Below are 18763 nucleotides of genomic sequence, written 5' to 3'. Positions count from 1 at the left end.
AGGATTGGGTAGAATACCCCATCAGCTGTACAAGAAGTCTATTTTGCTCTTTTATGGGGAATTGCACCAGGATAGGTATATTGTGCACAGGTCCCACTCCTTCAGGATCATATGTGTGAGCAATGATTGATTTTGCATCTTTCCTGAACAGGTTTTCTCCACTTTGCAGTTCTATGGTCACCTGAAAGCAACAATTCATAACTATGTGGTTCTACAGAATGAGAAACCCATCTGTACCCTAACCTTATTTCATGTTTAAATCTATACATTAAACCCAGAATTTTCTGCTTTGGTGGAATCCTCGTGTTTTCTCAGCAGCCAGAAGTCCTATTCACCCCAGTGACCCATTCCTGACTCCAGTCACTTTTCTGAGTGTTGTGGGTGGTGGCCGAGTTGGTACTACTGATAGAGTTGATCCGCAGACACTTCTTTTGTGGGAACTTTAACACCTATATTTTAGTGATATTGATTGGGGGATAAATATCGGCCAGGATGCTGGGGAGAACTCCCCTTCTCTTCTTCAAAATCCTTTATGTTCAAAATGACTAGGTCCAAATCCAAAAACATCTCCAATAATTTCGCATTCCCTCAGTACTGCACTGGAGTGTCAGCCCAGATGATCCGGCAAGTCTCTTGTTCATGTTTCCTTGAGTTATACTGCGGATCCAGTGCACCTTCAGTGGAGGGTTCTACCCTCTGTTTCAAAAAGCCATATGAATGGGGTGCATCACAGCTGAACTGAATTAATGTGTAGTTCTGTACATGGTACTTTCAATCGAAGTTCCTGGATAGCAATCTGGGCCAGGATTTTACGGCCCCGTCATGGCGTGTCTCCCCCCTGGTGGATGCGGTGAGCCATTTAAATCTCCATTCAGTTTGATGGGGCCATAAAATCCTGGCCCTGGAGCGAAAGTGCTGGATGGTTTTTCTTTTCAATCTTGCATCTACCTGGGGTTGCTAGCTGTAATATACCATTGCTATCCCAGCAAACATTTGGTGACTCAGTGATCTTTTAGGTAAAACCTGGAACATGGATTTATGGCTTGGGACATCAGGAGAGTTTCCATTTTCCCTTTTACAACTCTAAGCACAATGTGGATGACATATTCAACCAGAAATCATCTCTCCTTTCCTTCCAAACTCTGTCTCCATTTACACAATTGTTGCAGAAGGAGCTGTATAAACAGATAATACACAAAGGTTACCTGGATACACAAAAAAAATTGTTGATTATTAATCTTCACTGTGTCTTGCAAGTTTTTTCTGAGAACTGTTTTTACTGAATCAAAACTCCTTAGGCAATGTTAATCAATGCACGAAGAAACAGTTTAACTTCCTATGAAACCTGAAACGGTACTGTACATATGCATCTATTTTGTCACACATAGCTGAAGATAGAACCATAGAAAAGTTACAGCACAGAAGCCATTCGGCCCATCTTGTCCATGCCAGCCCGAGGACCCCCAGGTGCCCTTTCTAATCCCACCTTCCTGCACCCGGCCCATAGCCCTGCAGCTTACAGCACTTTAGGTGCAGATCCAGGTACTTTTTAAAAGAGTTTAAAGTTTCTGCCTCTACCACCAACTTGGGCAGGGAATTCCAGACACCCACTATCCTCTACGTAAAAAAGTTCTTCCTTATGTACCCCCGACACTTTCTGCCACTTATCTTGAATCTATGTCGCTGGTTCTAGAATTCTCCCATCAAGGGAAACAATTTTATCCTGTCCACTCTATCTATTCCCCTCATAATTTTATACACCTCAATCAAGTCACCTCTCAGTTGCCTTTGTTCTAAGGAAAATAACCCCAACCTATCCAATCTCTCCTCGTAGCTACTCTTTTCTAACCCTGGCAACATTCTTGTAAACCTTCTCTGCACTCTCTCCAGAGCTATTACGTCCTTCCTGTAATGTGGTGGCCAGAACTGCAGTTCAGTGCTTAGTTCTTTGTGCCTACCGTACACTTTCTTTTTCTGTTTGATTTTCCCCTGTATTCCTCTAGACAACCAGGGAGGTCTAGATTTGGCAGTACCACTCTTATTTTTGTGGGAGACATGTCTACTTTGTACAATTAGGATCTCGCTTTTTAGTGCTTCCCACTGTTTTATCTTCCAGCAATGCTGTCCAGTCCACCTCAGCCAAGTCCCTTCTCATTTCTGCAAAATTTGCCTTCCCCCAGTTCAAGACTTTTACTCCTGCCTTATCTCTGTCCTTTTCCATGGTAATGCTAAATCTAACTGAATTGTGATGTAATATCAAGATGTAATATCATGCTGTAGGATTTGGAGAAAAGATTTGTGTGGCACAACCTGATTGGCTGGTGACATATTCAGTTGGACTTGCATCAACTGAGTAGCAGTGTTGGTATGCATTGTAATTTCTTCATGTGCTTTGGCTCACTGAATGTTGTATAAAATTAGTGGAAAAGAAAATTGGGTGAGGGGGGTAAAATTGGCTGCTGATTCACAGTTGCTCACTTTGCTGTGACCAATTTTGCCCACACACGTGAATAAGTAAAGAGATTTTAAAAAAGCATTTTCCTGAAAATGTTTGACTCATTCATTGTTTATACTGTTTTTGCAAGGATCTTACCATGAAATGCAACGAAGAGGAAAAATCCGTTAGTTCTGAAACATTTTCTAAGGTGTCCGTGACGAACCTGAGACGACAGGCAGTTCCAGACCTTTCTACTGATTTAGGAATGAACATCTTCAAAAAGGTGAAGAAATATTTTGTAAATATTTATTAGGCCAGACAAAAATGCATTTTAAAAGCAATACTGCTGATTTCCATTCACACACATCATTGGTATTTACTCTTTATGTTCCTATTCTCTGTTACCCTCTTCAGAACAGGACCATCAGTACATAAGAAATGATGCTAAGCGGCAATAGCTACGTCAAATCAGTATTAATTTAAATTACTGGAGTATTGCGATTTTTATTGGTGTAATATTTGTTCATGACGACATAAGCCTTCCTTATTCCATAAGATTTCCTTATCATAGTTACTTTAACTAACATGAATAAATTAGTTAATGCATGTGTTAAAGTAATGTTAGAAAACCTGGATCATAAACTCAGAAATCAAGCTACTGCAGCCTAAATGTTAATGCAAAAAATGAGTTTGTGACCTATGGCAAACGTATTATTGAATAATAAAATTGATGACCTTACTGGTGTACAAGTTCAAGAGTCGCAAAGAGGAGCGTGAACGCAAAGGCTCAATCCCGTTCCATCACCCGGGTAAAAAGAGGCAGCGACGCATGGGAATGCCATTTCTTCTTCATGAGGATCATTTAGATGTGTCACCAACTCGAAGCACATTTTCATTTGGGAGCTTTTCTGGAACTGGAGAAGAAAGGCGTGGTTTAGAGCGAGGGGGATGGCAAGCTACAATACTGGGTGAGCCAAAAATAGTAAATGTAGTTGTTTAACGTAACTGTCACGTGTCTAGTTCTTTTGCATTTCAGTTTACTTCTGTAAAACATTTTTTTAAATGATTATAGTGGGGCATACAGTCACAGGACTAGATTTTATGGTTTCTAGCGGAGCAAAGGAGGTGGAATGGAAAGTGCAGGCTTCTGCTCCCGCCATTTCAGCAGGTTGAATCAAGCATCGCTGGCCAATTAGCGGTTGACTAGCAGGAATTCCAGCCAATTCGCGTTGCAGAGGGGGGCTCCGCCCCCAATCTGGGCATCTCGGGTGAGATTCCGGTGGGAAAGAGATAAGGCCATAAGCAACAAGTCGGTACATGACCTCTCACTATCCTTAATTTTTATGTCAGCCAGAGGTGAAAGTAAGCCGGCATGTTCTGGCACAGCGTACCGGTAAGGAAGTGGCCGAAGCATTTACTACACGTGTAACGTATGCGAGTTACTGTTGCTCTTCGCTGCGCTGCTCCTGTAGCCTTATACAAAAACTCACATCCCAAGGCCAGTTAAAGACCACTCGACCCTTCACAGCTCATCGTTTACATCATTTATTTCCCCAACTGTTTTTCCGCCCTGCAGTAATTCCCGTTTATGTGGTACAGATGAAACTCTACCCACGATATTTCCACCGGATGCTCCTTTGTACTGTGAAATAATTGCAGCTCAAGGATTAAAGTTCCTGCGTGAAATTCTTCCATTCACTAACGTAGGGAGACAATTCTCATTTATTCAAAGGATTAAAATTATTGGTCATGGTGAAGACGGAAGAAATTTAATTTATTTCCTTTGAGATCCTACTCTCCACATCTTCAACGGTGGCTATAACCCATTTAAAAAATTTATTTAGGGGATGTGGGCATCACTGACTAGACCTGTTTGTGGAAGGAGTGCCAATCAAGCGGGCTGCTTTGTCCTGCATGGTGTTGAGCTTCTTGATTGTTGTTGGAGCTGCACTCATCCAGGCAAGTGGAGAGAATTCCATCACACACCTGATTTGTGCCTTGTAGATGGTGGACAGTCTTTGGGGACTCCAGACCCACAGCAATGTGGTTGACTCTTAAAATGCCCTCTAAACAAGCATTAAATGCTGGCCTAGCCAGCGACACCCTCATCCCGTGGACGAATAAAAAAAAAATACAAACATACGAAGTATGAGCAGGAGTAGGCCTGGCCTCGAGCCTGATCTGCTATTCAATAAGATCATGGCTGATTTGTTTATGTTTCGAGTTCTATATTCACATTTACCCACAATAACCTTTGATTCCCTTGCCTAACAAGAATCTATCTACCTCTGCCTTAAAAATATTCAATGAGCCGCCTTCCACTGCCTTCTGATACAGGGAGTTTAAAAGTCGCACAACCCTCAGAGAAAAAAATTCTCCTTATCTCTGTCCTAAAGTGGCAACCCCTAATTTTAAAACAGTTCTGAACTCACCTACAAGAGGAAACATGCTTTCCACGTCCTCGTTGTCAAGACCATTCGGGATTTTATATACTTCAATCAAGTCACCCCTCACTCTTCTAAACTCCAATGGGAACAAGCCCAGCCTGTCCAACCTATCCTCCTAAAACAGCCCACTCACTCCAGGTATCATTCTGGTACACCTCTTCTGAACTGCCTCCAACATATTTACATCCCTCCTTAAATAAGGAGACCAAAACGGCACACACTGTTTGAGATGTGGTCTCACTAATGCCCTGTATAGATGAAGCATAACATCCTTTATGTTCAATTCCTCTCATAATAAAGGATAGTATTCCATTAACCTTCTTGATTACTTGCTGTTCCTGCATGCTAACTTTTTGTGACTCATGCACGAAAACACTTAGATCTCTCTGCACCTCGGAATTCTGCAGTCATTCTCCATTTAAGTAATGCTCTGCTTTTTTATTCTTCCTGCCAAATTGAACAACTTCACATTTTCACACATTATACTCCATTTGTTAGATATTTGCACGCTCACTTAACAGGTGGAATCATCCCAGATTTGCACTAAGTGTGGCAGCGGGTGGATAAAGTGACGTTTACCCGCCAGCCGCACTGGCAGGTTTTCACGCCGTATTGTCCCAAACCCGCCTCATTATTTATGCATTCCCGGGAAGCACGTCGTTTCCTTGGTGGGCGGGTTCTCACTCGTCCGCTCGCCATCACCTCACTGCTATATCACGCCAGGGGCCATATTTAAAGTCCAGCGTGTGCACACCTCTCAGTGCTTCCAGCCCACGACTGCTGCAGGGAAGATGTCCATGAAAGACAAAAAGACTGCAACACCCAGGTTTAACGATGCGCCACTGGAATGCCTTTTGGATGCAGTGTAGTCCTGTCAGGATGTCCCCTACTCCCCCTCTGGCCACAGGATGGCAGTGGCATGACCAACCAGGCTTGGGAGGCAGTGGCAGCAGTGGTCAGCGTCAACGCCCTTCAAAAGAAGACAGCCACCCAGTGCCACAAGAGGATGAATGATCCCCTCCATTCTACCAGGGTAAGTCATTCTTCTTATCACTCTCAACTCACACTCAAGCCCATCACACATCCACAGGGATCTCACTCACTGCCAGTTCAAGAAACATCACCATTCACCCTCTCACACTCACCGTCATTGTCCTCATCCTGTCCATGGGACCACTCACCACCCACACATGCCAGACATACTTATCATCTGGCCTGGCAGGCATCCTGCTTACACCCTTTCCATCTCTATTCATGCAGGAAAAGCTGGCACACCACAAGAGGGAGAGGTTGCACACCGGTGGAGGAATGCCTGAAATCAAGGTCCTCACGGACTTTGAAACAGAGCCATCCAGCTGGCCAGCGATGATCTGGACCGTTCCTGTTCGACGGTGAAGTCGGTGCTGCTCTCCCAAGTGAGGATCCAGCAGTACAACATTTCTCAGAAACCATATTATGAGTGGTGTGTCCTGCTTCACAGGCCACTGCCATGCACTAATTATCTCCCCTTGCTTTTGCAAGCACATCTGGGAAACAGTCGAAGGAGTCCATGACTCAGGGTCTCCAATCAAGTCCCGAGGAAACCACTGAAGAGGAATCTGGAGACACCTTCCTTGAAGTTCCGTCACAGCACAGCGCTCACCCACACCCTCCACCAGTGCACAGAAACACACCTCGATGGGACGTAGCTTTACAATTGCCTCGGGATCACAATCTGGTGAGCACATCGCACTTTCTAATCTGTAGCAGGCACAGGCAGGGACTTCCCAGGTGTCCAGCACTCAGAGGACTGCTGAAGACCAGAAATCTGCTGAGTACGAGTCAGATGACGAGCCTTTGGACTCGGTCATGTCACAGTTGCTGGAGCTGCAAAGGTAAGCTCGGGAACATCAGGAAGGGATGTCCGCTGCACTAGTCAGATTGCGAAGTACAATGGAGGAGTCCATCCGCCTTCACTAGAGGTGAGAGTGCTGACATGCCAATGCATTGAGCTAACACTGGTAGACCTTGGTCCAGGACTTGGTCTGGACTGCCACGCGGGCTCAACTGGTAGCTGAACTCTAACAGTGTACACGAGAGGGGTGCCGGGCAGCTCAATCTCACTCAAGCCACCCCTTCTCCTCAAGGAGTCAGCCCGGGGTCCCTTGAGCACCCATAGGGAGGAGGATCAGCAGGTGCACACCCTCCGAATCCCCTCTTCGTGACCTCAACAGCTCCAGCTCCACAGGCCGAGGAGGGTGCCATTGCCACATTGCAGGGCCCTGATGGCAGGCCGGGTCTCTCCAAGTCTTGGCCTTCCAGAGGACACCTGCCAAGGTCATCATAAGGCATTGCAGTCAGCAGGCAACCTCCATCTCCGCTGTGGATGTCCGGGGAGCATCAAGGCAAGGTTAATAAAGTTTAGAAGAATTAGTTGCACAGTCAGTGCATGGGTACTAATCACTTGTACACACTGCTTACTATTGTTAATAAACTCCCAAGAATGTCTCCCTGCCTATGGCTCCTTGTTCTGATGAGCAGTGTTCTTGTCACTCAGATGTGAAACCTTTCTGCACAAGATAAATGCAGCTGTCTCAGTCCAGGGACTCTTCCCTGTGCTTTGTGCAGCCTTCAGACCAAAGTGATAGTCAGGCCTCACACTCACTGGACACATTAGTGATACCTTGATGGCGCTTGACATTGCTGCCAGAAAGTAGTGGGTAGGCGTCACAGAATTCCGTCATTCTCTGTGTGCTCTCAGCACCTTTAAGGTGGGGCTGGCCCCCATCTCTTCAGCATCTGTGACCAGTGATGCTGTGTTCCCGAAGGGCTCAGGTGCTGACTCGGAAAAAGGATCAGATGCTTCTAAAGTTTCATGGCTACGTCTCTATGATATGACCCTGATCACAGAGCGCAAGCGAGCTGCCATTGGCCAGACAAGAGTCAGACATTCTCAGAGGCTATGTGAAGATTTATGGAGTGTCCTCACTGCATACCGTCACCGTCCTCCTGCAGTCAAGCGACTATTAGGGCCTCCACTGCGCCTCCATGACAGGAGCATTATCACAGAGGGTATGCACATTGCTACAAGCCAGACTGAACTCAAACATTCACAGATGCAATGTGAGGATCTATGGGGTCACCTAACTGCATGTCATCATCATTCTCCACAAATCTAGCAGCTGTGACTGCCTCCCTAGTGCACCTGCCTCGTCTTGCCAATGCAATGGCCTCATACCCATAAACGTCACCTTCGAGGACCTCCTCACCCTCATCCCCGTCCTCATCGGAGGAGACCTCCAGCTCCTCCATCTCCTCAGCCAGCTCCTCTCCCTGTTGCAGCTCCAAGCTGTAAAGGCCGCAGCAGACAATGACAATGAATGACACCCTCTGTGGATTATAATGCAAGGCTCCACCAGACTGGTCCAGGTACCAGAACCTCATCTTCAACAGACCAGATGGTCTGGTCCACCAAGTTGAGAGATGCAGCATGAGCCTCGTTGTGCCGTTGCTCTGCTGCAGTCTGAAGCCATCGCACTGGTGTCGTCAGCCACAGCCTCTGCAGGTGGCCTTGGTCCCCGAGAAGCCATCCCTGCAGCTTCTGTGGCACCTGGAAGACTCCAGGAATCTGTGGACCGACTGAGGACGTAGGAGTTGTGCACACTCCCTGGAAAACGAGCGCAGACCTGCAGGATGCGTTTCTGGTAGTCTCACACTGGCAGCATCTTCAGCGAGTGGAACTCCTTGCAGTTGATGTAGTTCATCACGTGTTGAGACGGAGACCTGAGCGCAACGTGAGTGCAGCCGCACCCTGCACCTGTGGGAAACCCGAGATCTGGGCAAATCCAATTGCTCTTGCATCATGGCTCTCCTGGTCCCGAACAAAATGAACAAAGTTGTGTGCCCTTGAGAAGATGGCACCCATGATCTCATGGATGCATTTGTGGTGGAGGTTTGTGATATCCCACAGGGGTCACCTGTGGAGCCCTGAAAAGTGTCACTGGGATAGAAATTAAGCGCCGTGGTCACTTTCATGGCCACTGGCAGTGGACCCCCAGTGATGCCAAATCCTGCAGCAGCTGGCAGATATGACTGACCAGTTCTCAAGACATGCGCAGCCTTCTGCAACACCAGCTCTCAGTCGTCTGCAGCAATGAAAGGCGGCGTCAATAGACCCTGGCTGTCGCTAGGTGCTGACCAGTGATGACACGCTGTGGCTCTTCGGCAGCATGTGCGGGTGTGCCATCCACCCCTTCTAGAGATTTCTGCTCCTGCCTCTGTGCAGCCCGGAGCCTCAGTTGCTCTCTCCTCCATCCACTCTCTGTAGGCCACCAGGCAAACAGCTAGTTCACCTGGCTCCATGATCTTAATGTACTCCTCCTGCATGATGGAAGAGAGACATGTAGTTAGCATGGGTGTACTAAGAACCTGTCCTGGTTAAATGTGAAAGCCCCTTAATGCTTCCCGGAGAGAATGCTGGCCACCACTTGGATAGCCAGAGATTAGTGCGCTACATGGCTGCCCAAAACTCCACCCACCACCACCCCACTCCACCCGTTCCATTGGCGGCAGCTTTGCCCATTGGACTGCATACTGTGCTCTCTGCCTGTGGCACAGGCATTCTCCTAACACGCACTGCAAGACTGCACTGTTAGCTTGAACCATGGGGGAGACTGGTCCAAACCAGGATGATGACATTGCAAGGGGCTGTGAGCACCTCCAGCAGTGGCTGCTCCATGGCCAGATTTAGCAAGGAGATTGTACAAAGTTTGCCGTCGTCCAACTGTTCTGCAGTCCACTAAAATGCTCATGACTTTCCAGGCTGCCGGAGTGGGGGGGTGGAAAGCTTAGGAGCACTTGGTGGCACTTTGATGCCTCTGCGTTGCTTGATTGGGCAGATAAGCTCGACTCCAATCATTTTCATTTCCACCCCTCCATTATTTTCACATGGTCCATTACTGACACTTCCCTTCCCTTCCTTGATCTCTCTGTCTCAATTTCTGGTGATAGACTGTCCACCAATATTCATTACAAGCCTACCGACTCTCACAGCTACCTCGACTACAGCTCCTCACACCCTGCTTCCTGTAAGGATTCTATCCCATTCTCTCAGTTCTTTCACCTCCATCGCATCTGTTCTGATGATGCCACTTTCCAAAACAGTTCCTCTGACATGTCTTCCTTCACCGAGCTTTTCCACCCACGGTGGTTGACAGGGCCCTCAACTGTGCCCGGCACATCTCCCACACATCCGCCCTCACCTTCCTCTCCCTCCCCGAACCAAGATAGGGACCCCCTTGTCCTCACTTATCACCCCACCAGCCTCCGCATTCAAAGGATCATTCTCCGCCAATTCCAGCATGATGCCACCACCAAACACACCTTCCCTTCACCCCACCCCCGGCGGCATTCCACAGGGATCATTCCCTCCGGGACACCCTGGTCCACTCCTCCATCACCCCCTACACCTCAACCCCCTCCCACGACACCTTCCCATGCAACTGCAGAAGGTGCAACACCTGCCCCTTTACTTCCCCCCTCCTCACTGTCCAAGGGCCCAAACACTCCTTTCAAGTGAAGCAGCATTTCACTTGCACTTCCCTCAATTTAGTCCACTGCATTCGCTGCTCCCAATGTGGTCTCCTCTACATTGAGACCAAACGCAGACTGATTGACCGCTTTGCGGAACACCTTCGGTCTGTCCGCAAGCATGACCCAGACCTCCCTGTTGCTTGCCATTTCAACACACCACCCTGCTCTCATGCCCACATGTCTGTCCTTGGCCTGCTGCAATATTCCAGTGAAGCTCAACGCAAACTGGAGGAACAGCACTTCATCTTCCGATTAGGCACTTTACAGTCTTCCAGACTTAACATTGAGTTCAACAACTTCAGATCATGAACTCTCTCCTCTATCCCCACCCCCTTTCTCCAATAATTTATAATTTTTCTTTTTAATATATTTTTCTCTTCCCACCTATCACATTTAAAAATAATGGAATTTCTATCCATTGTTTTATCTCCACCTTTTAGCCTATCTCGATCCCTTCCCCCCACCCCACCCCCACTAGGGCTATCTGTCACTTGCTCATCCTGCTTTCTATCCTTAATGTCACCATAAGCACGTTCCTTAGCAAATATCACCACCGTCAACACCCCTTTGTCCTTTTGTCTATGACATCTTTGGCAATCTCTTCTTTGCCTCCACCTATCACTGGCCCTCTATCCAGCTCTACCTGTCCCACCCCCCCCTCAAACCAGCTTATATTTCACCTCATTTCTATATTTCCTTAGTTCTGATGAAGGGTCATACAGACTCAAAACGTTAACTGTGTTCCTCTCCGCAGATGCTGTCAGACCTGCTGAGTTTTTCCAGGTATTTTTGCTTTTGTTTCAGATTTCCAGCATCCGCAGTATTTTGCTTTTATCCAATCATATCAATGTGGCTGCACCTGAATTGCCTCAGCTGCAGAGGTTTCAACTTCATTCATGTTTCCCTAATGCGTGGTTGCTTTCCACGCCCAACCTGCCCCACCCCAAATGTTTGTGCACTATATTCAATGGCAGGTCTGCCCTTGCTCCTCCCCCACAAGTTGCCTCAACCACAAGGCAGCCCCTGCCCTCCCCTCCCCCCCACAAGTCGCCTCAATGACAGGGCTGCCTTTAAACGCCCCCTCCCCCACAATGCTCCTCAAGCTTGAAGTCCAACAGGCGACCCTGGTGAGCGCTGCATGTTATTGCCGTGTACTCACCTCCAAGTTCCCCTCAAAGTGCAGTCTGCCAAGTGCACGTCACTTATGTGCTGTTGTGAAACACATCAGCGTGCTTTCCTGCTGACGTGTATGAACGATCCAGCAGGGGTGGATGACTCTGACAGGCTGGCCTAATAATGATATGCAGGTGTATTACAATGCGGTTCCCCATGTCCGATGGCGGGAAATATGGCTGGCCCTTGGCAGACTGAGGGGATGATTGCAATCTGGCTTCATGCCGTCATGAAATAGATCCTGCCATATTGTCCGCTCATGCCACTGAACACGTCCGATGCCGGTGGGCACGGAAAATCCTGACGAACATATCTATATCCACCTGCAAACTCCTTATGCCTTCTTCACAACATACTTTCCTACCTATCTTTGTGTCATCTGCAAATTTAGCTACCATGCCTTCACTCTCCTCATCTGAGTCATTGAAGTAAATTGTAAAAAGTTGAGTCCCCTGCACAGATCCTGCAGGTTTCCACTTGTCACATTCTGTCAATCAGACAAAAGACCCATTCATGCATACTTTGTTTTCTGCCAGGCAGCCAATTTTCTATTCAAGCTAATATGTTACTCCCTACACCATGAGCTTTTATTTTCCGCAATAACGTTTGACGTGGCATCTTATCAAATGCTTTCTGGAAATCTAAGTACAGCACGTCTACAGGTTCCTCTCTATCCAGAGCACATGTTACTCCTTCAAAGAACTCCAGTAAACTGGTAAAACACGAATTCCCCTTCACAAAACTATGCTCATTCTTCCCGATTACCTTGCGTTTTTCTAAGTGCCCAGCTATAACCTCTTTAATGATCAATTCTAACACCTTCCCCATGACAGACATCAAGCTAACTGGCCTATAGTTTCCTATTTCCCTCCCTTCTTGAATAGAGGGGTTATATTTGCTACTTTCCAGTCTGATGGAACCCTTCCAGAAACTAGGGAATTTTGGAAAATTAACACAATGTATCTGCGACATCATTAGCCACCTCTTTTAAGACCCTAGGATGAAGTCCATCTGGACCCAGAGACTTGTCAGCCCGTAGTTCCATCAGTTTGCTCAGTACTGCTTCCCTAGTGATTGTAATTTCACCAAGTTCCTCTCTCCCCTCCACCTCGCAATTTACAGCTACAGGATATTTTTGTATCCTCTAGAGTGAAGACAGAAGCAAAATATTTGTTCATTTCATCCACAAAAGGTTCCCCTTTTCCAATCATTTTTGTGCAGTTAGATGCTTTTTCCTTAAGTTTGATGCTTTCCCTAACTTCTTTAGTTAACCATGGATGGTGGGTCCTCCCTTTAGAATTTTTCTTTATAGTAGGAATATACTTATTCTGATTATTCTGAAATATCCCCTTGAACATCTGCCACTGCTTCTCTATTGATCTATCCCCTAGCCTGGTATGCCAGTTCACTTCAGCTTGCTAAGCTTTCATGCCCACATAGTTGCCCTTATTTAAGTTTAAGATACTAGTCTTAGACCCACTCTTCTCCTTTTCAAACTGAATGTAAAATTCAGTCATACTGTGGTCGCTGCTACCTAGGGGATGCCTTTACTCAGAGGTCATTAATTAATCCTGTCACAGTACACAATACCAAGTTTAATATAACCTGCTCTCTGGTTGGTTCCAGAACATGCTGCTCTAAGAAATTATCTCAAAGGCATTCTATGAACTCCTCATCCAGCCTACTACTGCCAATCTGATTTTTCTAGTTTATATGTAGATTAAAGTTACCCATGGTTATCGCCATCCCTTTATCACAAACACCCAATATTTTTTCTTGTATACTCTGTCCTACAATGTGGTTACTATTAGGGGGCATGTAGACCACTTCCACTAGTAACTCCTTTCCCCTACTATTCCTCATCTCAACCCAAACCAATTCTACATTCTGATCTCCTGAACCAAGGTCATCTCTAACTATTGCACAAATGCTATCCTTGATTAAGAGTGCTACCCCTCCACCTTTACCTAGCTTCTTATTCTTCTTGAATGTCAAATGGCCGTCAGTATTCAGGACCCAATCCTTGTCATCCTGCAACCAAATCTCCTTAATGGCTATCAGTTCATATTTATTTACTTCATTGTACACTATCAATTCATTTATTTTGTTACAAATGCTACACACATTCAGATCTAGAGCCTTTAGGTTAGTCTTTTTGTTATCTTGGTAATATCTAGTATTGATTCTTTGTGCATTCTTAGGTTTTTTTCTCTCTGTCCCTTCCTGCCATTCTCCGACCCTTATTTTCCATATTACTGTTTTCCTCTTTTACCTTGTCTTTATTCTTTGATATATCACATCTTTCCACATTTGATCCCTTGCCCGCACTATTTAGTTTGAAACTCTCTCTACTTCCCTAGTTACGAGGTTTGCAAGAATACTGGTCCCAGCCCAGCTCAGGTGTAGACTGTCCCAACGGTACAGCCCCCACTTTCTCCAGTACTGGTGCCAGTGCCCCAGAAACTGGAACCCACTTCTCCCACACCAGTCTTTCAGCCACATATTCATCTCTCTAATTTTATGTACCCTATGCCAATTTGCATGCAGCTCAGGTAATAATCCAGAGATTATAACCTTTGAGGTCCTGCTTTTCAATTTGGTGCCTAGCTCCTCAGACTCTCTATGCGTGGCCTCTTTCCTAGTTCTACCTATATTGTTGGACCACAACTACCAGATCCTGCCCCTCCCATTGCAAATTCCTCTCCAGCCTGAACAGATGTCCCAAACCCTGACACCAGGCTGGCAACACAGTCATTTCGACTCTCATTCTTTGCTGCAGAGAACAGTGTCAATCCCCCTCACTATACTGTCCCCTACTGCCACTGCATTCCTTTTTGCTCCCCCCACTTGAATGGCTCCCTGTACCACAGTGCCATGGTCAGTTTGCTTATCCACCTTGCAACCCCCACTGTCATCCAAACAAGTTGAGGGAACCTCAAACCTATTGGACAATTGCAGAGGGTCACTCTCCTACACTCCTGCTCTCTGGGTCCTCTTAACCTGGGTCACTCGAAGTCACATTCTCCTGTCCCTGACCATTCACCAAATCAGAAGACCTTATCCTAAATGGCGTGACTGTCTCCAGCTACAACGCATCCAGGTAACTTTCCCCCTCCCTGCAGAGTCTGCAGCTCAGCCTCCAGCTCAGTGACTGAACTGAAGTTCCTCAAGTCACAAACACTTACTGCAGACGTGTTCACCTTGGATCACAATGTTATCCAGGAGATACCCCACGTGCTGCAGCCTTGATACATCACCTGTCCTGCCATCCTTAATGTGTTTTAAATAATTACTTGATTATATTAATCATTATTTATGTTGCTTTTTTATATCTTTAATTAATTTTACCACCAATTTGTGTGCTATTTTAAACCTTAGTGATAGAATAGAACTTACTCACTCACCAGATACTTGCCAAACAGCTAGCTCCTTTCCCTGTAGTAGAGCAAGAACCAATTCCTACAGGGTGAGAAAGATTGAAAAAGGAAATGCACACCTCCTTCTCCAAGTTCCCCCACTCACCAAACTCCAAGTCTGCACTCAGTTTCCCTAGCTGCACTCTGTTTGCCTTGGCAATACTAAAAAACCCTGAATTTATAGTAAACTGAACTGGGGCTACAGTAACCAGATTCAACCAGTTAGCTAATTAACTACTCAGCTCCCACAGCTGAGAGTGAGTTTACCCTGTGTAAACCGCAAGAAATAAAGAACTTGGCCTGCTTACACAGTACTTTCCAGTTACTGCTAATTACAGACTAGATTACATTTTAAGAACAAATTTAAGAACAAAATTAACACTTTAAACTCCCCCACTCATCAAACTCCAAGTCTGCACTCAATTTCCTCAGCTGCACTCATTTTATAACCTGAGCTTCTCCAACCTAACCTTGTAGCTAAATTCTCCGATCCCTGGAACCATTTTGGTCACTCTCCTCTGCGTCCTCTCAAGGACCTTCACATCCTTCCTAAAGTATGGTGACCACAAATGTGTGCAATTCTCTAATTGTGACCTAACCAGAGCTTTGTAAAGGTTTAGCACAACCACTATGCTTTTGTACTCAATACCTCCACTTATGAAACTAAGATCCCATATGCTATTCTCTCAATCTGTCCTGCCACCTTCAAAGACCTATGCACATGAATCCCCTGGGTCCCTTTGTCCCTGCACTCTCCATATCCCTTCTGCCAAAATGCAAATTAAATTCCATCTACCACTTGTCTCTCCATTTTGATTGCCTATTTAAGTCCTGTTGCAGTTGATTGGTATTATCCTGACATTTTCCATGCCTCTAAGTTTTGTATAATTGGCAAATTTTGAAATTTTCCTGCATATTCCAATATCCAAGTCATATATATTTATATTTACTTACATACATATGTGTATCTTGAGAAAGCCTTACCGTTGACCCTTGGGGAACACCACTGACTACCGTCCCCCAGTCTGAAAAACAATCGTTTATCATGATTCGATGTTTTCTGTCCTTAAGCCATTTTGTTTAGTCAAGCTGGAATTGACGTTCCTATTCCATGACCCTCAATTTTGTTAATCAGCCTTTTATGTGGTACTTTGTCAAATGATTTCTTAAAATCCATAATAGACATCTAATGTATTCCCTTTATCAACCTTTTTGTTACTTCATCAAAAAATTATATTAGATTAGTCAAGCATGATTTCCCTTTTACAAATCTGTGCTGATTTCCTTAATTCGCCCAAACCTCTTCAAATGCCTTTTAATTTTCTCGCTGATTATCGTTTCTAAAACCTTACTCAGCACTGATGTTAAGCCACCCAGTCTGTATTTACTAAGATTGTCCTTACAGCCTTTCTTGAACAAGGATGTTACATTTGCTACTCTCCAATCCTCTGGCACCTCCCCATATCTAGGGAAGATTGTAAGATTATGGCAAATCCTTCTGCTATCTGCACCCCCACTTCCCTTAGCAACCTGGGATGCAAGCCATCCGGATTAGGCAACTTATCCACTCGAAGCGTCACCAAGCCTTTCCAACACATCCTGACAATCAATTTTCACCCAAACCATGACCGCTACCGTCTCTGATTCTTCCACTATTTTGTCAGAATCCTCCTCCTTAATATTATCACTAATGAAAAATATTAATTAAGCATTCCAGCCTTGCCCTGCTCACTTAAGCATACGTCACCTCCTTCATCTCTAATAGGCTCCACTCTGTCTCTTTTTTTTAAAATTCATTCACGGGACATGGACATTGCTGGCTGGGCTAGCATTTATTGCCCATCCCTAGTTGCCCATGAGAAGGTGGTGGTGAGTTGCCTTCTTGAACCGCTGCAGTCCATGTGGTTTAGGTACATCCACAGTGCTGTTACGGAGGGAGTTCCAGGATTTTGACCCAGCGACAGTGAAGGAATGGCGATATTTTTTCAAGTCAGGATGGTGAGTGACTTGGAGAGGAACTTCCAGGTGGTGGTGCTCCCATCTATCTGCTGCCCTTGTCTTTCAAGATGGTAGTGGTCGTGGGTTTGGACGATGCTGTCCAAGGAGCCTTGGTGAATTCCTGCAGTGCATATTATAGATAGTACACACTGCTGCTACTGTGTGTCGGTGCGGAGGGAGTGAATGCTTGTGGATGTGGTGCCAATCAAGTAGGCTGCTTTGTCCTGGATGGTGTCAAGCTTCTTGATTGTTGTTGAAGCTGCACTCATCCAGGCAAGTTTGGAGTATTCCATCACACTCCTGACTTGTGTCTTGTAGATGGTGAACAGACTTTGAGGATCCAGGAGGTGAGTTACTGGTCACAGGCTTCCTAGCCTCTGACCTGCTGTTGTAGCCACAGTATTTATGTGGCCAGTCCAGTTCAGTTTCTGGTCAATGGTAACCCTCAGGATGTTGATAGTGGAGGATTCAGTGATGGTAATGCCATTGAACATCAAGGGGTGATGGTTAGATTCTCTCTTGTTGGAGATGGTCATTGCCTGACACTTCTGTTGTGTTAGTGTTACTTGCCAATTGTCAGCTCAAGCCTGGATATTGTCCAGGCCTTACTGCATTTGGAAATGGACTGCTTCAGTATCTGAGGAGTTGCGAATGGTGCTGAACATGGTGTAATCATCAGCGAACATCCCCACTTCTGACCTTATGATGGAAGGAAGGTCATTGATGAAGCAGCTGAAGATGGTTGGGCTGAAGACACTACACTAAGGAACTCCTGGAGCTGAGATGACTGAACTCCAACAACCACTTCCTTTGTGCTAGGCATGACTCCAACCAGTGGAGTTTTCCCTCGATTCTCACTGACTCCAGTTGTGCTAGGGCTCCTTAATGCCACACTCGATCAAATGCGGCCTTGATGTCAAGGGCAGTCACTCTTACCTCACCTTGGGAGTTCAGCTCTTTTGTCTATATTTGAACCAAGGCTGTAATGAGGTCAGGAACTGAGTGATCCTGGCGGAACCCAAACTGGGCATCAGTGTGCAGGTTATTGCAAAGCAAGTGCCGCTTGATAGGACTGTTGAACCCTTGAACCAGAAACTGATAGAACCCTTCCATTACTTTACTGATGATCGAGAGCAGACTGATGGGGCAGCAATTGGCCGGGTTGGACTTGTCCTGCTTTTTGTGTACAGGACATACCTGGGCAATTTTCCACATTGCCGGGTAGATGCCAGTGTTGTAGCTGCACTGGAACAGCATGACTAGGGGTGTGGCAAGTTCTGGAGCAGTGTCTTCAGTACTATTGCTGGAGTATTGTCAGAGCTCAAAGCCTTTGCACTATCTAATGCCTTCAACCGTTATTTGATATCTCGTGGAGTGAATTGAATTGGCTGAACACTGGCACCTGTGATGCTGGGGACCTCCGGAGGAGGCCGACATGGACCATCCACTTGGCACTTCTTGCTGAAGATTATTGCTAAGGCCTCAGCCTTATCTTTTGCACTGCTGTGCTGGGCTCCTCCATCATTAAGGATGGGGATATTTGTGGAGCCTCCTCCTCCAGTGAGTTGTTTAATTGTCTACCACCATTCACGACTGGATATGGCAGGACTGCAGAGCTTAGATCTGATCCGTTGGTGTGGGATCGCTTAGCTCTGTCTATCAATTGCTGCTTTTGCTGCCTGGCACGCAATCATCCTGTATTATAGCTTTACCAGGTTGAC

The 18763-nt window shown here is 46.0% G+C and overlaps 1 protein-coding gene across 1 annotated transcript in view; it reads left to right on the top strand.

The window, feature by feature from the left end:
- Positions 1-18763, top strand: part of unc80 (unc-80 homolog (C. elegans)) — a 535199-nt gene that overhangs the window by 94328 nt on the left and 422108 nt on the right. The window contains exons 9-10 of the mRNA XM_078551715.1: positions 2586-2720; positions 3189-3405. Of these exons, the coding sequence (XP_078407841.1) occupies positions 2586-2720; positions 3189-3405 (352 nt within the window). The remainder of the gene's footprint in view (positions 1-2585; positions 2721-3188; positions 3406-18763) is intronic.

The sequence above is a fragment of the Cetorhinus maximus genome, chromosome 11 (genome assembly GCF_964194155.1).
Source record: "Cetorhinus maximus chromosome 11, sCetMax3.hap1.1, whole genome shotgun sequence".
NCBI lineage: Eukaryota > Metazoa > Chordata > Chondrichthyes > Lamniformes > Cetorhinidae > Cetorhinus > Cetorhinus maximus.
This window is presented reverse-complemented; position numbering and strand designations above follow the sequence as displayed.